Source organism: Belonocnema kinseyi, chromosome 5 (assembly GCF_010883055.1).
Source record: "Belonocnema kinseyi isolate 2016_QV_RU_SX_M_011 chromosome 5, B_treatae_v1, whole genome shotgun sequence".
Classification (NCBI taxonomy): domain Eukaryota; kingdom Metazoa; phylum Arthropoda; class Insecta; order Hymenoptera; family Cynipidae; genus Belonocnema; species Belonocnema kinseyi.
In genome coordinates, this window is record NC_046661.1 from 10,185,514 (window position 1) to 10,208,379 (window position 22,866).

At 34.0% G+C, this 22,866-nt stretch overlaps 1 protein-coding gene across 1 annotated transcript in view; it reads right to left on the minus strand.

The window, feature by feature from the left end:
* The window catches only part of LOC117172537 (nucleosome assembly protein 1-like 1-B), an 83,455-nt gene that overhangs the window by 46,941 nt on the left and 13,648 nt on the right, over window positions 1-22,866 (minus strand). Inside the window, exon 3 of the mRNA XM_033360574.1 lies at window positions 9,665-9,812. Within this exon, the coding sequence (XP_033216465.1) occupies window positions 9,665-9,812 (148 nt within the window). The remainder of the gene's footprint in view (window positions 1-9,664; window positions 9,813-22,866) is intronic.

Consider the following 22,866-nt stretch of genomic DNA (forward strand, 5'->3'; position numbering starts at 1 on the left):
TTGGCAGAGAGAAACTGAGAGGGAGTCCATTATTAGGCAACACCACTAGGTGTACTTTGTCGACTCTGCAGACCATTTCGGGAACCAGAATTAAACCTTTCACCACCTTACGTAAATATGGATTCTCTAGCACACAGGCGCAACTCGTTAAGCCACATGTCCAATGTCGATCTTGTCGAAAGGGAACATGATACCGCGTGGGTTCCAAAAACCTGTGGCCATGACTTGTTGGCCGACAGACCCACCTTGGCCTTCTTTGGTGCACGTTCACCCGAAGAAACCCACTGTTTCGATTGTTCCTTGGTCTCTGGTGTGTCGTGATGGATCCACGTTTCGTCCACGGTTACGAAACGGCACAAAAACTCATTCGGCTTGCGGCTGAACATCGTCAAACACCCCTTTGAAGTGGTCACACGGTTGCGCTTATGATCGAGTGTGAGCAATAATAGCGACACCCATCTCGTGGATAGTTTTGTCATGTCCAAATATTAATGTGAAATGTGATGTACCTGCTCAGTTTAGATACCTACAGTCTCAGCCACCTCACGCACTTTCACTCTCCTATCGTCCTATATCATTCCATGGATTTTATCGACGATTTCTGGCATGATGACCTCTTTTGGGCGACCTGAACGTTCGGCGTCACTTGTGCTGGTACGACCACAACGGAGTTCAGTAAACCAATTCTTAACCATTGAAATTGATGGTGCAGAGTTCCCATAGTATTTATCAAGCCTTTCCTTCGTTTCAGTAATGGGTTTTTTACGTCAAAAATAATGCTTAATCAGGACACGAAATTCACTTTTTTCCATTTTCGTAAAAATTCACGAGGTTATGTGCTTTCAATGGCTGCCAAACACAAAATGAATGACCCACCTTGCTCAAGATCTAACAAGAGTCTATTCATAGATGGCGCTGACGAAATAAAATGCTTATTTTCCGAAAAAAATTCTTAATCAAAAAGACACTGGCTTATCAAACAGCCTGCGTAGTTCAACTTTCAAACAAAGAAAGATTTTCATTTGAAAGAAAATAAAGGTGAACTTAATCAAAAAAAACGAATTAGAAAAAAAAAGACTTTAATCCTTAACTAAAGCAGATTCATTTTTAAACGAAAAAGTTGAATTTAAAAAAAAAAAATATTAACTTTCTACCAAAATAGACGAGTTTTGCACAAATTACATAAATTTTCAACCAAATAGTTTAATTAAAAAAGTAAAAATGACCAATCAGTTGAATTCTCTACCAAACTGTACAATTTTCAAGCCAAAAAGACGAATTTTTAACGCAAAAAAATATATTTTTGACTGAGAAAAAAAATTTCAAGTAAGCAGTTCAATTTTTATCTAAATGCATAATTTGTTACCATATACTTCATTTTTCAACCAAAAATATTATTTTTCCACTAAAAAAGAGGAATGTTTAAAAAATTACATAAATTTACAAACAAAAAGTTAGATTTCCAACCAAATTGATCAATTTTCAGTTAAAAAACTAATTTTAAACAAACAAAAAAACAACCATTTTTCAACAAGTTAGTACAATTTTTAACATAAAAACTAAAATCTCATCGAAAAATGTAATAGTTAATATTTTAACTAAAAAATACTTTTACTTTAAATAAAAAACAGTTAATATTTCCAATATTTACAATCAAAAAGTTCAAACCTTTTTAATTTGTAAAATTGATTTAAGTAAAACGTTTACTTCGAATACCTTAGCCTATCGTTTATGATAATCAATAATCATATCCATTTCAAATCCTATTATAAATCGCAGGAGTGATCTTTTTCCAGCAAAACTTGTGTAGGATCTTCCCATCAGTACATTAAATTGCTATTCTATTAATTAAATTCATGTATAATCACATATATTGAAATCTTCGATAAATAATTTATTAAAAATAATTACATTATTTATTGTCGGATGTATTTTCATTTATCTAACGTGATTCTAATTAAAAGTGATATTGTGTTAAAAGGAACTGTATTGTTTATGATAAAGATTACGTAGTAATAGAAATGGTAGACCTTAATAAAATTTATTTTAAGGTTAAATTACCATTAAATTATATTTTCTCTACAAAAACTCCGAAGAAGTTAATGAATAAACATTTCCTCCAGGTATCTGTAAATATTGGTTTCAAAACGGTCCTTTTACACTTCTAAACAAGCTATAATTTCAGCAGACCTAATAAACATTCTTCTTGTGCTTTAAAGCTGCAGGGGGTACATGGTCAAAAGCATTTCTTGACTAAGATATTTCTAAGTTCGAGAATCACCAAAAACATTGGTTAAGAAATTTGGTAGAAAATTCAAATATTTAGTCGAAAGATGAAATACTTTGTTAAAAATTAATTTTTCTTTAATTTGGTGATTCATCATTTTGATTCAAAATTAATTTCTTTGGAAGATTCAATTATGTGGTTAAAATGTTGTTTCTTTAGGGGAACGATAATCCTCCTGTTTCTAAAGTTAAATACTTCGTTGCAAACGTATGTACTGTTTTGATAATTGTCTTTTTTGGCATAAATTTAATCTTTTTTGTTATAAATCCAACCTTTTAGTGGAAAGATAATATGTTTTACTTGCGAATTAAGCTGGTTTGTCGAAACTGCGTTTCTTTTTATTTAAAACAACTTTTACAAATTAAAAATGTTTGAATTTTTTGATTGAAAAATCAACTACACCTTTCGTCGAAAAATAATATTTTTGTTTAAAAAATCAAGTATATGGTAAAAAATTATGCATTTAGATAAAAATTGAACTGCTAACTTGAAAAAAAATTTTTTCCTCAGTTAAATATATATATATATATATATTTTTGCGTTGAAAATTCGTCTTTTTGGCTTGAAAATTTTACAATTTGGAAGACAATTCAACTGATGGGTCATTTTTAGTTTACTTAATTAAATTTTTTGGTTGAAAATTTATGTAATTTGTGCAAAACTCATCTATTTTGGTAGAAAATTAATATTTTTTGTTAAAAAATTCAACTTTTTCGTTGAAAATGAATCTGTTTTAGTTGATTGAACTCCTTTTTTTCTAATTCGTCTTTTTGATTAAGTTCACCTCTTTTTCTTGGAAATTAAAACCTTTCTTTGTTTGAAAGTGGAACTACTTCATGTATCAAGAAAAATTATAAAAATTTAATACGTGTTTGAGTAAAAGATTATATATTGTGAAACAAAAGTTCCTAATATGTTTATTTGTAAAGCTGAGAATCCGGAGAGAGCGACAAATATCGGCAGGTCGGAAAGAAAATAACATCATAACCTGCAAAATGTCAAAATTGCGTGAGCGGTTTTACCACATTTGAACACAATCCGCACTTTTCTTTTCTGCAATTGTTATAAAACTCTTAAATTTAATTTAACCTTGTCCCACTTCAAATGCGATTACATTGTTTTATAAAAAGGAAATCAAAACATACTAAAAACCGACATTCTCTCTGTAAGCCACATACGTCGGACCCGACCCGTCTCACCTGTTCCCTTTCGACAAGATCGACATTGGGCATGTGGCACAACGAGTTGCGCCTGTGTGCGTGAGAATCCATGTATACGTAAGATGGCGAAAGGTTTGATGCTGGTTCCCGAAATGTCCTGCAGAGTCGACAAAGTACACCTAGTGGTGTTGCCTAATAATGGACACCCTCTCAGTTTCTCTCTGGTTTTGGGAAATAACTAACTAGAGCTAAAATGCTAAAATGCTGAGGAAATGACTTCTTTTGAAAACCAAGAAATTTTATTTATAAAATTGATATTACACAAAATTTCATAAAAAAGGGTTATATTCAAAAGGCCCTAATGTTGTTTCTATATGAGCTAGAACAATGTTTTTTTAGATCTACTCAAAATCAAGTCTTCTTCAATTAATTATTTAGCAGTTTTACCAGATATGCGTAGAAAATAATTTTTCCCCCCAAAAATTATGTAAATTAATTTTTTAATTCGAGCAATCCAATGCGCCCCAGGGTGCCTACCTCGTGAGTTTCACGAGGGTCGATGAGAACAGTGCTGCGAGAATCAACACACTAAGCGTCACTATCATTTTTCTCTATTGTTCTTTACTTTTGACTATTAAACAAAATATAAACATTTTTTTAAAAAATCGGCGCTGGTCAACAAAATTGAATAATGTTTACATGCATGTGCATGCAAAAAATCAGAAAAAAAGTCAAAACTACGGCTGTAAAATGTAATCCCGTTTTTTAATTCTAATATATCCCCTTAAGATATGCACGTTATAAGTACCCTGGAAGGAAAATTGTCACCGTTAATGCGTTTCCGAATTATAAAACTTTTTATATACATGAGTATACCAATATACACACATGAATATACAAATAAAAATACATGAATGTCGCAGGGATGAATTATAAAATCGAGTGGGTGATGATCATGAGTCTATGAGTCTTATTGTGACTGATTTAATACTTATAATACATTCAATTTTCATACAAATCATGAAAATATGGAGTAGACCAAGTATTTTAAGTAGGTGCGCACTTTCGACTTTTTAGATGTCGCGACAAATACATTTTATTTACCATCCACAGAAATTAGACACAACAAAATTTTGAAATTCCACTTCTACCTTTCTGTTTCATATATTCGAATGTTATAATTGACCAAATACATGTTTCATTTGAACAAAATGACGTGCTGATATAGTGAAGTTAAATCTTTAAAAAAATCGAAACATAGTCGTGTTTTATATCAAATTAATCAGTAATGGACAGATAAGTATAATAGTAAATCATATTTCGACTTTAACTATTCATAAAAGAACGCTTGTTAGCATTCCTCGGAAAAACCGAGACGAGAACGAAGAAGGACGAGAGAGGAAGAATGTGACGCTCAAACCGAGGAATAGGCCCGGAAAAACGAGGCAGAACCGAGGAATGAATGAGGCGAAAGCGAGCCAGGCTCGGTATTTATCGTCACATACGGCATCACTAGTCTTTATACCTCTGTTTCTTTTCATTCTCCTTAGCTGTGACGTTCTTGTCCGCCTCGAGTGCGCAACAGAAACAATTGCCGAGCATATAAAGTTCCAGTATAAGCGGCACTCGTCATTTTCGACGATTGACTCTATTTCCCTAGGCATGTTTGGCGCAATAAAGAACGCCTAGTGCCGCACTGTGCGTTTGGATGTACGTCGTTCCGGCAGGATGGAGACTATCAGGAGTAAGTACTCGATATGGATAATGTTTGATGCATTTTGCTCGCCCTGACATAGAATTAAAAGCGAAATGTTTAGGCAGCCCCCTCTTACTGCTTTGTACAGAAACGCTTCTTTACCCACTTCTTCGTGTTTTCTGACCATTGTAGGATCGCCCTTTGTCCATGGAACCACTACAAATGAATACAGTACTACTGGGACGAAAAGCATTTTCATTGCAGATACGTTTTTCTAGCCGCCAATTCCGAGGATCAAATCTATCGGATAAGACGTTTGTATTTACATCGGAAAGCATTATTAATCGATGTTGCGTGCTCAATGCGGCTTTGTGACATACCCAGGTATATATGGGTTTCTCCAGCGCCAAGGTATCTTATAGCGTTTCTGTCGACGAGCTGGGTGTCTTCGGGGATGCTATTAAGTTTTTTTAGCCCCAAATAAACCTTGGCGTATTTTTTTAACCCAAACTCCATTCCAATCTCCCGAGAGTATTGCTCGACAATCCCTAGAGCTAGGTTTAGTTGCTTTTTATTTTGAGCATTGATCTTGATATCATCCATGTAAAATACATGTGCGTCGTTCCACCAAACACTCCGAAATAGGTTTTTTCAACTTTAGATACGAAGCGAAAATGCGAAAGAAATGCTGATGGGTTAAATGAAACTACTTCCAACAGAAAGCTTTGAAATCATCTGCCCCCGGCGCGGAATAGTTCTGCATGCCTTATAGACCGTGGGCTCACAACGTAAATGGCAACGTGACACAGATAAGGCCGATTTTCACCTGAGATGTTCGTCTGACGATGAGGCACGTAAAAATGGGTGCCTGGCAGGTGTGAGAGGATGCGTTTACCGGTGGCGACATGCCAAAGTTGCGAATTTTTGACAGTTAACTAACGTGACTCGGATAAGGTTGAAAATTGGTGTATATGTAGGGGCTAACATTAAAAATAGCACCTGCGCATTACCAGGCACTTACCTGGATGCAAAAGTCTTGCCAGGCGGCTTTGAAGTCGCCGGACATTCAGGTGAAATTTCTTGAAATTGATTTTACAGGAAAAAGTTTGAGACAAAAGTTGGCCCACTCCCAGAGATGCATATTTTCATTGTTATATCATTTTTTGATAAAATTGATATATTTTAATACGAAGTATTTGATCAAAATGTTAATATTTACCAAGTTATTCGCATTTTCCCTTCTGTTTCCATTTTTTCTATCACCTGCTGCATCTTTAGCAATTTAAAAGGTGTGCTCAAAATTATTATACGAATACAGTAAATCTTGTGCAAAGAATTGGCGTCAGCCACTTTCAGGTAAAACAATAATTTATTCTGCTATAAATAATCATAATCAGAGTCACGTTCTCAGCTTCTGATTACCACAGAAAGTTTTAATAAAGGTGAATATGATTATAAAAATTAAACACAAAAATTGCTCTACTTTAAAACATCCATTGTTTATTATTGTTAATCTTTATATTTTGTCGTCGAAATACGTTCGATCTTTATTAACGTAGCGAATGTCAAGTTTCCCGGACCTAGCGGTGGGTCGTCTCATATTTTTCGATGGTCATTGGTGTAGGCATTACAAATTCTTCGTGGTGCATTTTTCCAGGTATAGAACTGCATTAAAAATGCACCAAGAAGAATTTGTAATACCTACACCAATGACAATCGAAAAATATGAGACAGAAAAATATATAATTTAATAATAATAAATAATGGATATTTTACAGTAAAGCGATTTCGTTGTTTAATTTTTATAATCATATTCACCTTTATTATAACTTTCTACGATAATCGTATTAATCTTGCAGTATACCTGTAATAGAGTACCTTTTGTCTGATAATAATTTTCGAAAAAATGACTTATTGTCAAAAAAACGGCTTTTTATTGTTATGGTATTTCTTTATTCAAAGTTTTCTCAAAATAAATCAATTTTATCCGAAAATGATATAACAATGAAAATTTGCCTCTCTGGGAGTGGGCCAACTTTTGTTTCAAACTTTTTCCTGTAAAATCAATTTCAAGAGATTTCACCTGAATGTCCGGCGACGTCGAAGCCGCCTGGCAACACACTTTTGCATCCAGGTAAGTGCCTGGCAATGCGCAGGTGCTATTTCTAATGTCAGCCCCTACATATACACCAATTTTTTTAGTTTTCTTTCAGTGGATGATGTACTTCATAGACTTCTCTCTAAATTGTTTGATGTGATCATTGTTGTTCCTACAAGCAGCTTGGGAAAGTTGCTCGTCAATCCTTGTAGATACCCGCAAGCAAGCAAGAATAAGACTGCATACTCTGACAGCTCTCCGGTATTTCAAGCCACCGTTTGAGACACCTCAACCAAATTTTGTCAGCTTCTGGCACAGTTATTATGTATACGCTTGGGGGTTAATTTCTGCGGGACCATCTGTGTATAATTTTCTGCAACTGTTTATTTAATTTAACCATGTTCAGCAGAAACCCTTGATGCAGGGACCCTCTATCCACAACCGAAGGATGCGTCCGTGGCTTTTTCGTAGACCGTTCGGTGCGATTCTTAAGAAATAACAACTGAAATATATGTATACAAACAAACACAGAGAGACATAGAGAGAGAGAGAGAGAGGAAGAGGGAGAGAGGAGGAGGTGTACTAAGGCAGGCCTGTCCACTGAGGGAAAGTTGAGTCGATATTATTCAAAAGTCATATGGGATTTTAATAGTACCGCTGACCTCTACTCAATGCTAGAAAAGCATCGTGTTGGTTCCTGCACGGAGAAAAAAAGAACGTGGAATTAGTGCTGCTAAGTCATGCGAATTTAACATGAGTTACGCGATGCCAAAACAGTTGTGGAACACTGCGGTTTTAGCAGGACTTTAGGATGGACGTTTTTGTGCAACATACATTAGAAGATTGGAGGTTAGAGAATTATATACAAAGATTTCAAAATAAGTATTATAGTTGGCTTTATAACCGACAAATTTATCACCTATACGTTACCAGATATTTGTTATTGATCATTTGAAAACAAAAATACAAAACCTATATATATAGCTTTTGCATTTTTACTCTTATTTGTAATCTTTTGTCTTCATTATTTGTATTCTTTTCGACATTTATGTAAGTATAGACTGCTTAAACGGCACTCTGAAGTCTTTATAGTGTACATTTTGCTAAATAAATAAATTTGAAAAATTATATACTTTTAAACTAAGCTTAACTAAATTCCTTCAAAAATCGACTAAAATTGAGAATGACTCTATTTTGTGGATTTTATAACTGGAGTATGAAATCATGCGGATACTGCCTGACATTTCAGAAATTTTGATGGGGTACGTGCACCTCCAATGCTACTTTCTACAGCCATGCTAAAATTGCAATGTTCGTGTATGCTGTAATAGCGGTAATCTGCTGACTGAGTGATTCATGCTATAATAGCAGGACTTTCGGGACACCGCAGCTGGACTTTTTCTCCGTATGGCAACGTGCCACGTGACGTAAAATACATTACAGAATTCAGTACCGCAAATACGTTTTGAAGTAGGTGCTTTATGGCGACTAATTTGAAATGTAATATTTTTATTTTTATGCTATAAAATGCCACTCGAACGAAAGAGAAATGTTTACTGTTATCATACGCTAAAAAATTATATCTTTTTATGTCAGGAATATGATTTAATTACTATAGCAAGAATGTCAAAATATGAATAGCTATTATATATTCATATTATACTTTACAATAAGAAATAAAGGAAATATATAAGCGCCATAACTTTAAATAGTCATGCTGAAAGATCATAATTTCAAATAATATTTTTAAAAATGTTGAAATCATTGCACTTGAATATTCATAAACGTTCATACATAGAATGCGAGTTTTCTGTTTAGAAAAGGAAATAGAAACTACACACCTGAGATTCACATTTATTAAAAAGGGCAAATAAATAAAGGTCATAGTAAAAAATTCAATTATTCCCGAGGATAATCATTCGGTGGGTTTTTAAAAGTCGACCTGCTGCTGGAGTTCTACGATATCAGTGTGCCTTTAAAAGAGAAGGTGACATGGCACGTTTGCATTCTCTGTGATGCAATAACCATAGTACCCGGTCAGCGAGCAAAACAAGAGTAATTCAAAGCCTTTTCCAGAACAGTTTCATCATAAATTAATATAAATTGACAATTAAATTTGTAATTCAGTAAAAACATGTCATTAGGAAACATGTTTTATCAAATAATTTTTACTTGAAACAAAGAAAATTTGTTCTTAAAATTTTTTAGAAAATTGTTTTTTGGGATAACATTTTGTTTATAAAAGTAATATTTCATTAAAATTTCAAGGATTTTCACCTCTGAAATTGATAAACATAAGAAGAAATCATACACGCTTGTATTTGGTCAAAATAATTTAGATTTTGTGAGCAATCTTCATTGTCAATGTTTTTCTGCTTAAGTGCTTACACTTATTCAAATAAAATTGAAAAAAAGAATCTTACCAACTGGCGGACTGAAGAAGTTAAAGAAAGAGTCGTTTTGTACAGTTTTCGTCACTGTGCGAATAGATCCTCTAGACTTGTGCTTTTGGTTCTTCTTGATCGTTTTGACGGTTACATTTTTGCCCTTACGCCAATCAATGACGCAGCCCTTAAAGAAAGTAAAAATTAATTATTCATTGAATCTTGTTTTAAAAGGTTATAGATAGAAATTTCTATAATTCGTTGTGCATAAGAATTTTAATTATTGGCGAAAATTGACCCTGGCGTTCATGGTTGCGAAAATAGGTATTTCGAAACTTAAGTGATACGTGCATTGGAATATACAGTACTGTCGAGAATTGATGGTAATATTAGCGAAAGTACTACTAAAAATTACTGCTGTCTTCGAAACGTGATTACTCGTTCAAAAAAGGACCGAGAAACGTTTTTCAAAACCAGTTCGAAAGCTTAATAAATTACGCGTCAAATCACCCCTAATAGATATTGTTGACCTTTTGAAGAAAATATAACACGTTGGAAGTTTAAAAAATTCAATGATTTCTCGAATTTTGTACCTCGACTTTAAATTGTGGCATGAACTCGGAATGTTGTAACAAAAATCTCAAATTCATACCACGCGGTGTTTACAGTCTAGCCTTTAATTTGCGCTAAAGAAACTTTAAAAAATTTTTATGGGTTCTCGAGATATGAACAAAAACGTTCAAGTCTCAAATGTCAAGTTTCAGTCGGTGATTGCTCCTGTCGATCGCAAGAACACTGGTCGACGAGAATTTCTCAGATATTGTTCTTTAAATTCTACTCGTGCTGTGACTAAGGATATTTATGGAAAATAACTGAAATTGATAGGGCGTAATCTGTGAAATCTCATTTTTAATTTAAGTCAATAAAATTTCAAAAATGACTATTTTTATCATTTTCGTCTCCCTTCTTTCTCCCGATAAAAATTCTTGTTACCTCCCGGCTAAAAAAATATATACTCGTAATCGCTTTGCTGAGTTGCGGAGGGGTCAAGGTGTAACATAATTTAACTTTTAAGACCTATGCTCCCCTAAACAAATGAATACAAAAGAGTTTTTTGAAAACATTTGTTCATCTTTAATCTCGCGGCACTTTTCTTTTTTCTTTTTTTTTTATCCTGTTGAATCTAATGCCTAGTTATAAAAAAATTTAAGTTTCACATTTTTTTGGTTTCATTTGATCAGTTCATCAAACTTGCGTTTCTTCATTCTTTTTCAATTAACATTATTTTGATTTTTTCTTCTAACAACTTCCTTGCTGTCTCCATAGGTTTTAGCTTACAATATATTTATGTTCCTACTTCATATTCTATATTGCCTGAATTTTATTTTTTTAAGAATTTGTTCATACCAATTTTTTTTCATAACTATTTTCATATTTAACATATTTTCTTATTCACATACTATTTATTAAGTGAAGTTACTTATGTTTCTATGAAACGATCATGTATATAATTTAGTGGGATAAGTATGACCATATATCGATATACAATATTTTGTATTTATGACTATTCTCATTTTCTTCTATTACAATAGTTAGTTTGATTTCGAGTGTGGCAATGTCTCTCGTTCTCCTATTAAGCTAAAATCTCGATGATGACGTTTCCTGATCGAATATCTATGGAATTGAAAGAACCCATCTACTCCTTATTTCTCGGGTGGTTCCATGTTATGCAAAAAGTCCGGAGGTTCCTGGGTGCTTTTCCAAGTTTTTTACTTGGTTGAGTATTTTATAAGGTGGCTTGAGATGAAGTTTTAGCCACTTTTTTCATATTATTCTTCGAGTTTTCCTCATTGGGTAATTGTCAATGTCTCCCTGTGAACATTTAATATTTAATTGTTTAATAGGCTGCTCACCTTTAGTTTGATTATATTTGTTTGGAAGCATAGATGGTTTTGTTTCCAATAATGATATTTGTTCCACTTAAAGACAGGAAATTAGTTTCAATTAATTCATGATTTATGATTTCGGGCTTCCTAAGCTTAGGAGTTAAAATTTCCCCTTGTCTATATATTATTATATTTCTCTTTAATTTTCTTATAGAGTAGAGCTTTTCGATTTTGCAAATGACGCTTATGCTGTCGAAAATTGCAGTCGAATTTCCTTTGAGTGTGGTGATTGTATCATATAAGTTTTTGGAAATATACTTTCTAGAGCTATAAAGTCCGATTCTATTATTTTTAAACATACGAATTTTTTATGTATCTTGAATATCACATTGATTTGTACCTTTGCTAATCATTTCTTTGAGCTGCGCAACAAAATTTTCATGCATATTGTTTTTCTCTGAACTGTTTTCAAAGATCCTTGTTATTGAAGAGCTGCTTCTTTTAATGAACGAAATTGTTCTATTGATCAGGTTAACGCTACCATATTTTTTAGATTCATGCCCAAAAGTGCTGACGATTGACATTTTAACTCCGTCTATTTCTTTACAAAAGATTAAATTTGGAGAAGATCAATGAGAAGTATCATCATTTTGACTAAGGGTGTCACCCAATTTTTTTGTATTTTTTCTTCAGCAATAGATTCCATGTGAGGGATTTTTCTATTATTTTGTCAATATTTATATGATTTTTATCTTTTTTTCTGCCTTTGTCTCTTTTTGACTTTTAATATTATATTATTAAATCTTTTTCAGACCCGAGGCTTACAAGTTTTCCTGGTCCTGGCGACTACAATATAAATCGTCATTTTCACGGTATTGTTCCAGACTACATGTTTGCTTGCTCCTGTAATTATTACGCGGCACATCATGTTGTTGACTGCTTCGACTTATATTATAATCACCGTTTCTTTTTCAATCATGCCCAATTCCAGAGCTTACCTTTCCTGGACCGTTGTTTTCACGCTTATAAACACCATTTTCCACACTACCATTCGAAGATTTAACATTATAATTGTTTTGTGTTTGAGTTTGCAGAATTTTGAACACTCGACCACTGACCATGATTTCGTTCATAATTACGAGGTCAATCGCCGAAAGCATTATAACCTAATTCCCGATTGTCGATACTTCGATTTTGGCGGTTTTCAAACCCTTGACTTTGGTATCCGTGACCTCTACCCTCGAAATCATCTTGATTTTGTCTGTTCTCAAAAATTTGATTTTTTCATCGGGAAACCCACGATCATGATAGTTTTGATTTCGATTTATTCGACAATCTTGACCATCATAAACGTGGCTATAAATTTTGTCCAGTTGATTTAGATAATATTGATCACTTCGTATGTACCTATGACGGGGTGACCTATTTTCATAATTAGTTCTTCGATTTTCGCTCTCGTAATTATTTTGATAACCGCGGGGATTGGCTTGATTATAATATCGATTATCTTCTCTAAAGTTGTTCCAGCTATCATGGCGATAATTATTCTATTTTTCATAAAGGTTTTGGTCATAAACCGAACTATTACGTGGTGAATATTGTTCCTTATTTTATTATTGATGTAGGTTTTTTTGACCAGGGAAATTAATTAATAGTTTAAAATGTTAATTTTATTTGTCTACTAGGTCATAATAAATATTATTAAAATTCTAATTAATTTTTAAGATTTTGATAAAAACGCTCTCTAGCTCCGCTCGGATATAAGCCCAGGTCCCTCAGATTGCCGATTTACATCAATAATAAAATATGAATTTCATGTTTAAAAAGAAAAATCTTACAAGTATAAAAAATGACGTTGACAATCTGCTTGTAAGGAGATTGTGAGGAAAGTGTTCTTGTCTCTCTGTAGGTCAGTTGGTAGAGCATCAGACCGGCAATCTGAAGGACCTGGGCTCATATCCGAGCGGAGCTAGAGAGCGTTTTTTTCACAATCTTAAAAATTAATCAATATTTTAATAATATTGATTACGACCGAGTAGAAAAATAAAATTAATATCTCAAACTATTATTGTTCCTTATTATTCAGTGGTCCAGCTTGATCCAAAGATTCAAGAAACTCTATAAATTCGTTGCAAGTTTTCATGTTCCGAATTAAAAATGCGGCCCTCACATCCTCTGTTAAATATCTCAATAGACAGGTTATTATTTCACCTTCAGAGTGTGGTAGAATTAAGTCTCTAGTATTATTTAGCATTTTAATTGCGTATTCGAATCTAGTCAGTTCTCTAGGTATATAATAACCATAAAGCAGATCTTTTCCGGCTCTGAACCTGATGTCATCATTCCAAATCTTTTTTATGAACTTTGATTTAAATGATACAATGTCATCACTCATATTTTCACGAACCGTATTCCACCACTGTCTTGCCATACCATCTAAGCAAGATTTAATCACAAAATAAAAATCGTATATCCTAACATCTAGAGCTCTAATATATTGTTCAAAGTCGTTCAGAAACATCATAGGATGTTCATGGCTTGTGTCAGGAAACTTGGGAACAGGATAATGATCTAGATCTGGCAATCGTTTTCGGTTTTGCATATTAGTAATAAGCAAATCTGCTTGGCCTACATATATTTCTTCAGTAGTTTTCTTTAAAACGTTGACCGCAAACGAATCTACTCTATTACCTAACTCTTTCTGGGCGTTCTGACTTTTTGTATAGTTTTATTGCGTGGACGTGAGGATTTCATTATTGCTAGCAAATGTTCTGTAAACGTCATCTCGTAGTTTTTGTATTCTATCCACTATATTGACAACATTTTCATCATTGAAATCTTGCTCTCTATTTTGCACACTAACTTCCATATTTGTTGCATTTACTTTTCTGGCGTTCGAGCCCTTTTATTCTAATAGAGGATCAGTCATATTATCACTAGGCTTAGCGTTCGATCCACAAGAATCTTCGCTTTGATCTCGGTTCGAATTATGCTCACTATTAATTTGTGAATTTTAAATGTTAGATTCATCTGTTGAAACATTGAGCGACATTTTTCTCAACATTTTTCTTGTCCGCCATTATTAAGAATCTTTATCTTAAGATTGCTAAAAAAAGAATATAATTTCTATTCCTGAAATTTTAAAATAAATTTTCTTTAAAATTTGACTTTTAAAAATTATATATTTATTCGTGCTTTTATCTTTGCTCTAATTAAAATTCAGAGATGAATGTGAAATGTTTCACCTTTCTTATTGAAATTTGCATTGAAATGTCAATCATTCAGATTTATTTACTCCCTTTCAGAATTTTAATAAGTTCTCACCGACTCACAATAATATCAAATTAGATTAATCTCCTCTATTATGATTTTAGAACCTTATTGCGGTCGAGTACTATTGTGTATGTGTCGCGCCCGTTTCAACGTACTCTGCGAAGTTCGGGTAACGCGACGCACCTGTATTCTGATTATTATGTCGATGAATCCTCTCAGCCAGCAATGGACGAAGATTTTACAATTCTCCTTTCTTTCAAGCACTTGTGAGTCACACCAGCGGGTACTAGTTGCAACATAATTTAACTTTTAAGAGATTATTTATTTTTCAAATATTTGTTTTTCAGTAGAATTTGATTTTTCATAAAAAATGATCTAATGATTTATTAATTCAATTGTGTCGCTAAATCGCAGTCATAGAAATGTATCTAAAACTGTTCGATTTCTCGACGGATTTAATTTTCTCTGTTCCGGAAATTGGTCACGAATATTTGCATCGGCACCACTCCTGATAATTAAATGGGAAAGTAAAGATTTTATTAGACTCTATTTATAAATGAATTTTCGATTTTTTTCTAATGATAGAAATGAATATGGGGATCACAAAAGCGAAAGGAGAATTTCTGTTTTAAAAATTAAAGTAGCTTTTCCTTAAGCTTTAAATTAAAATCTTCGGACTAATCAATCAAGATATTTTTATATCGAAGACATCCCTCTATTTAATCCTAGCCGTCTAACCCTGACTGATTTAATTTTTACTGTCCAGGATTTAATCTTTTAAATTTAATTGTTTTTACTATTTTTAGCTTTATAAAATTTCCAAATGGTTATGGATTTTTGAGCTCATTCTGGGATTTAATTCGATTATCCTAGAATTCAAAAATCCACACATTTAAATTAATGAATTGTTTTCACTTGATTTTTTGGCATTCTAAAATCAATAATATCTTTTTGCAATTATCTTCCGAATGACATCGGGTTGAAAATCCTACTCAGATTTCTTAAAATTGTAGAGCACTGACAAATGAAAATTGTTCACTGGCACAGATTTCAATTAAATAAAAGTATTAGGCATTGTTTTCGAGCCTTATAGATTAGGTTCTTGATCTCCCGAATTAAAACGGATTGAATAAGAACTTTATCCACTGTTCTTCAAAATTTGACACTTTCAATTTTTAAAGATCTGTAAAAACACTTGCACAATTCAAAATAGTTTATAATCCTCGTATTATCCTTTTTTAACTTAATAATCGTTCTTTTATTCAAGGATATTACATCTCTGTTAAATGCTGGACGTTCATAGCTAGAAAGAAGAATCTCATTTTAACCCTACGGAATGCTATTAATTTCTCTCGAACGAGTACCAAGCTCGTTTTCGCATTCTCACAAAAGCAGCTGCTCGCAGCGGTGCTGAGCGAAGAGTGCACTTCCTCGATCAGTCCTCGTATCGTGTAGGTCTCTCCATTCATCAGACCCGTTCATCCCCTCTCTATTTCATTAATGAATGCGCACGCAATTGTCGATTTTCTTTCAATTAGATCTCGTTTCATGTAATAGCTACATTCTTAAGATACATATAATTCTTTCGGTTATGAATTCACGAGAGGTCATTCAGTAGCTCCCGACAAGAAAGCTTGTCTTTTTTCCGATGCGCCGGAAAAACACCAAGCTCTAGGAGAAGGACTGCGGCTCTCTCCTATTAGCTACTCTGTAGGGTTTCTAAACCACATGCGCGGTGGCATAAGCCATTTATTCCAGATTTGATAGAAAGGACGTATAGTCCACTAGAATCTAACTCTCAAGAAAGAGGAGATTTTATAGTTATTCAGTCGCGATACACGGAAAGAATTTTTACTTGAGAAATTGCTAAACTAGTTTTGTTGTGACGGATATGAAAAAAATTCGATGAATTAACAATAACTATTCTGTAAATCATATCGAACTGGTCTGTCATAATCACAGAATTGATAATAAGTATCAAAAGTCGGTGCCGTAGAAGTTCAAAATGATTATTACGAACAAGTTGAAGAGAAACTACATCTGTGCTGTGAGAACCACAGTTCCAGGTCGTTTAAAATTACAGAACTCTGTGTTTTGAAATACACGGACGTAGCGGCGTGCTACTCAGGTGTATGTCGCAAACACAGATGCGATACGACAGTACAGTTGCGTCAGTATGTGTCAGTGTTGTGCGTCCCAATATCGCGTCGGCCACATTCAATAAAGAATCACAAATAAAAATTACACAAAAACAAAATCAATGGAAATTAGATGTAGAATAATGTTAGTTTTAAGAATAATTGCAAGATAAGATGAAAAAAACGACTTTTATGCTTGAAAATGCCTAGAACATGCATTTGTTTATATAATTTGTTCGTAAAATTAACAAATGTTAATGCATAACTAAATTTATGAATTTTATTTGAAGATTAGATGAAAAAAAAGATTTATTTTTTATTGAAAACTCCCAAAATGTGTATTTGTTTATATAATTTATGCGTAAAATTAACAAATGTGAATGCATAACTAGATTTGTAAATATGATTTGAGGAAGGTCAGATAAAAAAACGATTTATTTTGGCTGGAAAACGCCGAAAATGTGCATTTGTTCACATAATTTCTTCGTAAAATTAACAAATCTTAATGCATAACTAAATTTGTGAATATGATTGGAGCAAGTTCAGATGAAAAAACAATTTATAATTTTATAATATAATTATATCAATGCCTGTCAATAAAATTAGATGAAAAATCGGTTTCATTTTGCTTCAAATTCCTCAAATCTGAATTTGTTCATATATTTGGCTTATCAAATGAACAAATATCAACGGATAGTATAATTTTTACAGCAAATATAATCCGTGATATCATTACAATAAGAGTAGACGAAAAAAATTTGTTTGCTGCCTATTAAATTCTGTAATGTACATTTGTTTATAGAATTTGTTCATAGAAGTAATTAATAACATTTAAATCTGAATTTTGATGGTCACGTATCATGCAAACAATAAAAACAAGCAATTTTACACTAGGAATATACTTTAACAAAAAATATTCTCAATGTAGATTATTTGTTATTAAAATCTGCTAATAACAATAACCTTTGCAAGCTAACCTCTTTTTGTTTTTTTCTTATACCGCTTTACATTGGATTAAAGTGATCTGAAGTCTAAAGACAATGTTTTCTACGGCAATAAAACATGAAAGGGAAAAATTCAACACTTTTCGCTATTTGCATTAAGATAAAAATTAAATAAACAAAAAAATAACAAATCCACTTCTAACTATTTCTAGAAAATCTAGTCCTATATTTAAAAAAAAAGTGATCCAAAATCGGTGCATTATTGCGTTCTGTATATCATTTTGAACCTCGTTTTTCATTTCACCCTACTGTGAACCGCTAGTCGCTACGTCACACACGCACACATTTGGCGAAGGAGTATAGTAAAGCCGATACGATCCCGAGCCGATATATCGACTTCCCGAGCCAAAGCTTAGCCGAGAGAAAACCGAGCATGAGTATCGGAATCACGATCCCGACCCGAGACAAAACCGACGAGATCCCGACCCGATCACGAGGCAGTATCGTATCGAACGGCACCACTAATTATGCATACGGTTCATCATGTATTTTAAGAATTGAGATTTTTCATTTGTTTTAATGGAAATATTTTTAGTAAGAAATAATAAAAGTAGTTTCTACAAGAAATTGTAAGTCAGTTATACTTTAATTTATGTAGTTATGTCACACAAAGTTTGTTAGTAAGGAAATCTTAAATAGAACATTCTCCGATTCTTAAAATGGACAAGGAAAAGTACAAAAGTATATTATGTCTTTTTTCAGTGCTTTTTTATTCAAGATAATTACAAATAAAATTAAAATCTTTAGAAATATCACAGAAAACATTATTGTTAAAGCAATTGCTTTTCCAATCTTTCGTTTGATTCATGTTCATTTCTTATGACAAGGCATACTCTTCTGACAAAGTCAATTTATAATAAACTACTGACAATTCTGTATAGTTCAAAATTGAACGTAAATTCTATTTCTTTTAATATTTTTTATAAAATGACGGTAAATATTTTTTTAAGATTTTTGAAATTCGTATTACTTGTTTTAGTCGTAAGTCATTGCAAATATCGAAATTCCGGATATTGAGTAAACGAAATTTAATTTTCCACATTAAAAATTAATAGAACTTTGTCTGATCTTTTATAATTGCTTCCCTTAATGAAATCATTAAAACAAAATGTAAATAAATTTACAAAGACACCTATGATGAAAAATCAACATTTTCCAAATTAGGAAAACAACTAAGTTTCGTACGATGTGAAAAACAACATTTAAATAAAACTTTCGAAAACTTTTTTCTAATACTATAAGAGATAAAACATAATATTATACAATAATAGAACATAAAACTTTCAAATAACTATTTATCTGAAATCAGTAAAAGAAAATAATAATCTAAAAGATTTTTTGATGATTATACCAAAAATTAGGAAAAATTCGATTTTTTAAAAAGATTTTCAGGACATTTAGAAGTTTGGAAAAAATCAATAAATATTTGATACATTCACGGATTTTTTTACGTTTTTAAATATTTCTAATCTATTTAAAACAATATACAAATTGTAAAAAATATCTTTATATTCTTCTAAATTGTCCCAGGAATTGTAAGCCAATTTTTTAATTTTTTTGGAACCCTTCAAAATTCTTTTAAAGCTCCTAAAGTTTATTTTTGAAGTCCAGAAAATCTTTCACACTCCTTTTTCGAAATTTTAGGACATTGTTTTACTTGTTAAAACCTTTTTAAATTCTTTTTTTGTTTTTGAAGATCATTATTGAAAATAAAAATTAATGCAAAATTTTCCTGCGAATATCTTGTGAAATCTTTTTAAATCTTCTCGAAAAATTAATTTTTCGAAATAATTATTTCAATTGGTCTAAGAACCTAAAATTTTATTTTCGTAAAACCTTACAAACTTCTTGGAAAATCTTTACGAATTTTAATTTTTCTTATTGTTTCAAAACTTTTGAATAATCTGAAACTTGCGAAATTTGGCTTTAAAATCTTTTACAAACTTTTAAAATGTTTAGGAAATAAAAAAAGTTTTGTAGTCTTTTCCAAATTTCTCTTAGATATCATTACAAAACACTCATTTAAACTCTTTTCATAAATCTTAAGAACATTTTTTTACTCTCTTGATAACCTGAAAAATTCAGTTCACCTGACAAAATTTTTAAATCCTAAAAAATTCAAAAAACTGTCTTAAAGTCTTCTATATTTTTTCCCCACATTTTGAAATGCGCGAAACTTAAAATTATTCTTTTAAAATAAAACTTAAACAACTTAAAAATGTCCCGGAAATCTTGACAAAAATTTAATTCCTCAAATTTTTGATGATGATTAAAAGGCTTTTAATTTGTTCGAATTTTCAAAATAAGTTTTTCCCATAATTTAATTTTTCTTGTCTCTTTGAAAGTGTGAAAAGTTTATAAATTAGAGTGTGGGAGCAAAATGTTACGAACATAATTGTTTTCAATCATTACACAGTCATTTACAATGTGTATGCTCTTCTATCAATAACGCTCACAAGAATTTAGAAATAAATTCTATGATGAAGTGAAATTTCGTTATTTAGAAATTTTGATATATAAAGCTATTGATGCAGTAACTTCATAAATTAAAAATCTTACGTTGGTTGTGGGGAAGCTTAAGCGTATGGGACATAGGGGTCAAACGGACCCCTGGATTGATTCCAGTTTGGAATCGGCACAGGAATAACCCGCGGCTCGCACTGCGACCAATAAACAGCCCTCCGTTGGTATGGTGATCTTGCCCGTGGCACTTTGACAGCTGGAGGTTACGAATGTGTTCTATCGGCCTCTCGGCGACACCGGACGACCTCTTCGAGTAGTTAGGATCACGCAAATCTAAATTCGAAGAAGAAGGAGAGAGGGAGGTGGCGTATGACGGAAGGTGGTTGGGTCCCGACGGCTCTAAAAAAAACCTTTCCTCCCAATCTGTCTCTGAGGCAAGCTAAACTCAGACGGCGGCTGTGCCCTCAGCTCTTCCGGGAGCTGAGGGATTGACGGTCCCTCTGAATGAGGCTATGGAAACGGGAGCGGCCAATCAGTCCCCCAATAAGAATAAACGCAAAAACGGTTCCCTGAAAAGGAGACTGAAGAGGCAAGCGCAGTGGACTAATAGAGCAGCTGCGATACCTGAAAGATCGGCGACCACAACACTTATAACTAGCACTGAACCTCAGAAGCGAGGAAGGGGCTCAGAAGGCACCCAAACAGGTGGGGAGGGGGGGGGGTCAGTCTATGAAGAGGCTCAAGGAGGTCTAACAGCCGACGAACAGGGAGTCTTCGGAGGCTGCACTGGTTTATCTAGAAGATGGTTCGGTTCACGACGTGGTTCCCAGATAAACTGAAAGACCCGTCTTTGTTCCTCCGTCGGTTGGAGGGATTCGACCCCTCACTTAAGACAGCGTCCTAGCGAATCGACAGGCACCAAAGGCCTCATGGAGAGGACACAGCGGGAGGAGGAACCAAACATCTCCTAGTCTTGCAAATTCCTGAGTCGCAGACGAGGGCTCTTGCAGTCCTTAACAAAAACAACCCTTCTAATCCTTTGGATAGGTCAACTTTAAGGTTGTCAGCCAGGGGCAGGAGAAGCCTATCGGTGTACAAGAAAATCGAGATCAGACGTAAATGACTAATCCAGGAACCCTGGTTAGTTCGAGATACCATTAGGGGTTTAGGGGGAGGGGGGCTGGTAGTTGTTACAGGGACCCTAAGGCGGTCAATACAAGGGCTTGCATACTGGCGAAGGCAGTCAACGTCATCCCGCTGCTTGAGCTATGTTCTAGAGACCTGATAGTGATTGTCAATGATCTTAAATGAATAGGAATTCTAGTCATGGGATCAACTTGCTTCCCATATAAAAGCGATGCCAAGCCACCAGTGAAGACAAGTATACTAGTGGAATATTGCAAGGTAAGAGGTCTTCTTCTTCTGCTGGTATGCGATGCTAACTCCCACCATACTTTGTGGAGCAGAACGGATACCAATTCAAGAGGTAACGATATACTGGAATACCTGATTACCGCTGAGTTAGATATTCTTAACAAGGGTAACACCCCGACGTTCCGTAACTCGGTCAGGGAGGAAGTCATTGACATCACTCTCTGTACCGGTAGTTTCAGAGATAACATCAAGAAATTGGTGAATCTCAGATGAACCCACTCTCACAGACCATTCATACATAGAGTTCGAGTTAGCATCCACTGTATCCGCCGGCCCTAGATGGGCCAGAAATCCAAGGTGAACGGATTTTGGTCAGTTTTCCACGGAACTAAGAAGTGCACATTCAGGGTTGCCCAGGTCAATCAGCGACAGGAAACCAGAGAGAGTTTCAGACGTCTCAGTCCTGGCAAAACGATGGAACTATGGACCTCATTTACGACGATGTGGGATGAATATAGTAGTAGTAATATAGAATATAATACGTGAGGCAAATTTTCCGGGCTTTACGAAGTTAGAAAAAGAGGGGACGACACCTCCGAGGTAATCAAAGCGGCCTGCGGCCCAACCAACTAGGCCCAAAACGGCGGCATGGTAACGAGATTGTTACTCCAGCCAGTGTCAGGTGGGCCCTGAAGTCCTTCAGTCCTTACAAGTCTCCTCGTCCGGATGGCATATATCCAGTCCTCTTATAGAGGGCTGGTGAGTTCATCATAGGGCCGATTGTGAGACTCCCTAGGGCTAGTCTGACATTGCGTTATGTTCCGACGTCATGTAGGAGAGCGAAAGTAGTCTTCATTCCGAAAGCAGACAGGATCAGCTATTTCCACTATAAGGTCTTGTCCAGTAGGCCTCTTTAAAAGCAACAACACGCCTATAGGGCTGGTCACACGACTGATACGGCCCTAAGCACAGCAGATAACCTAATTTCAGCCATAACCACCTCTCACAACCGTGAGATAGGTGGTTACAGTCTGTAAAGGAATCAATACGACGATCCAGCAAAAGCCTCGTGGATCCTAAGAACACGGAGCGACCCAAGGACA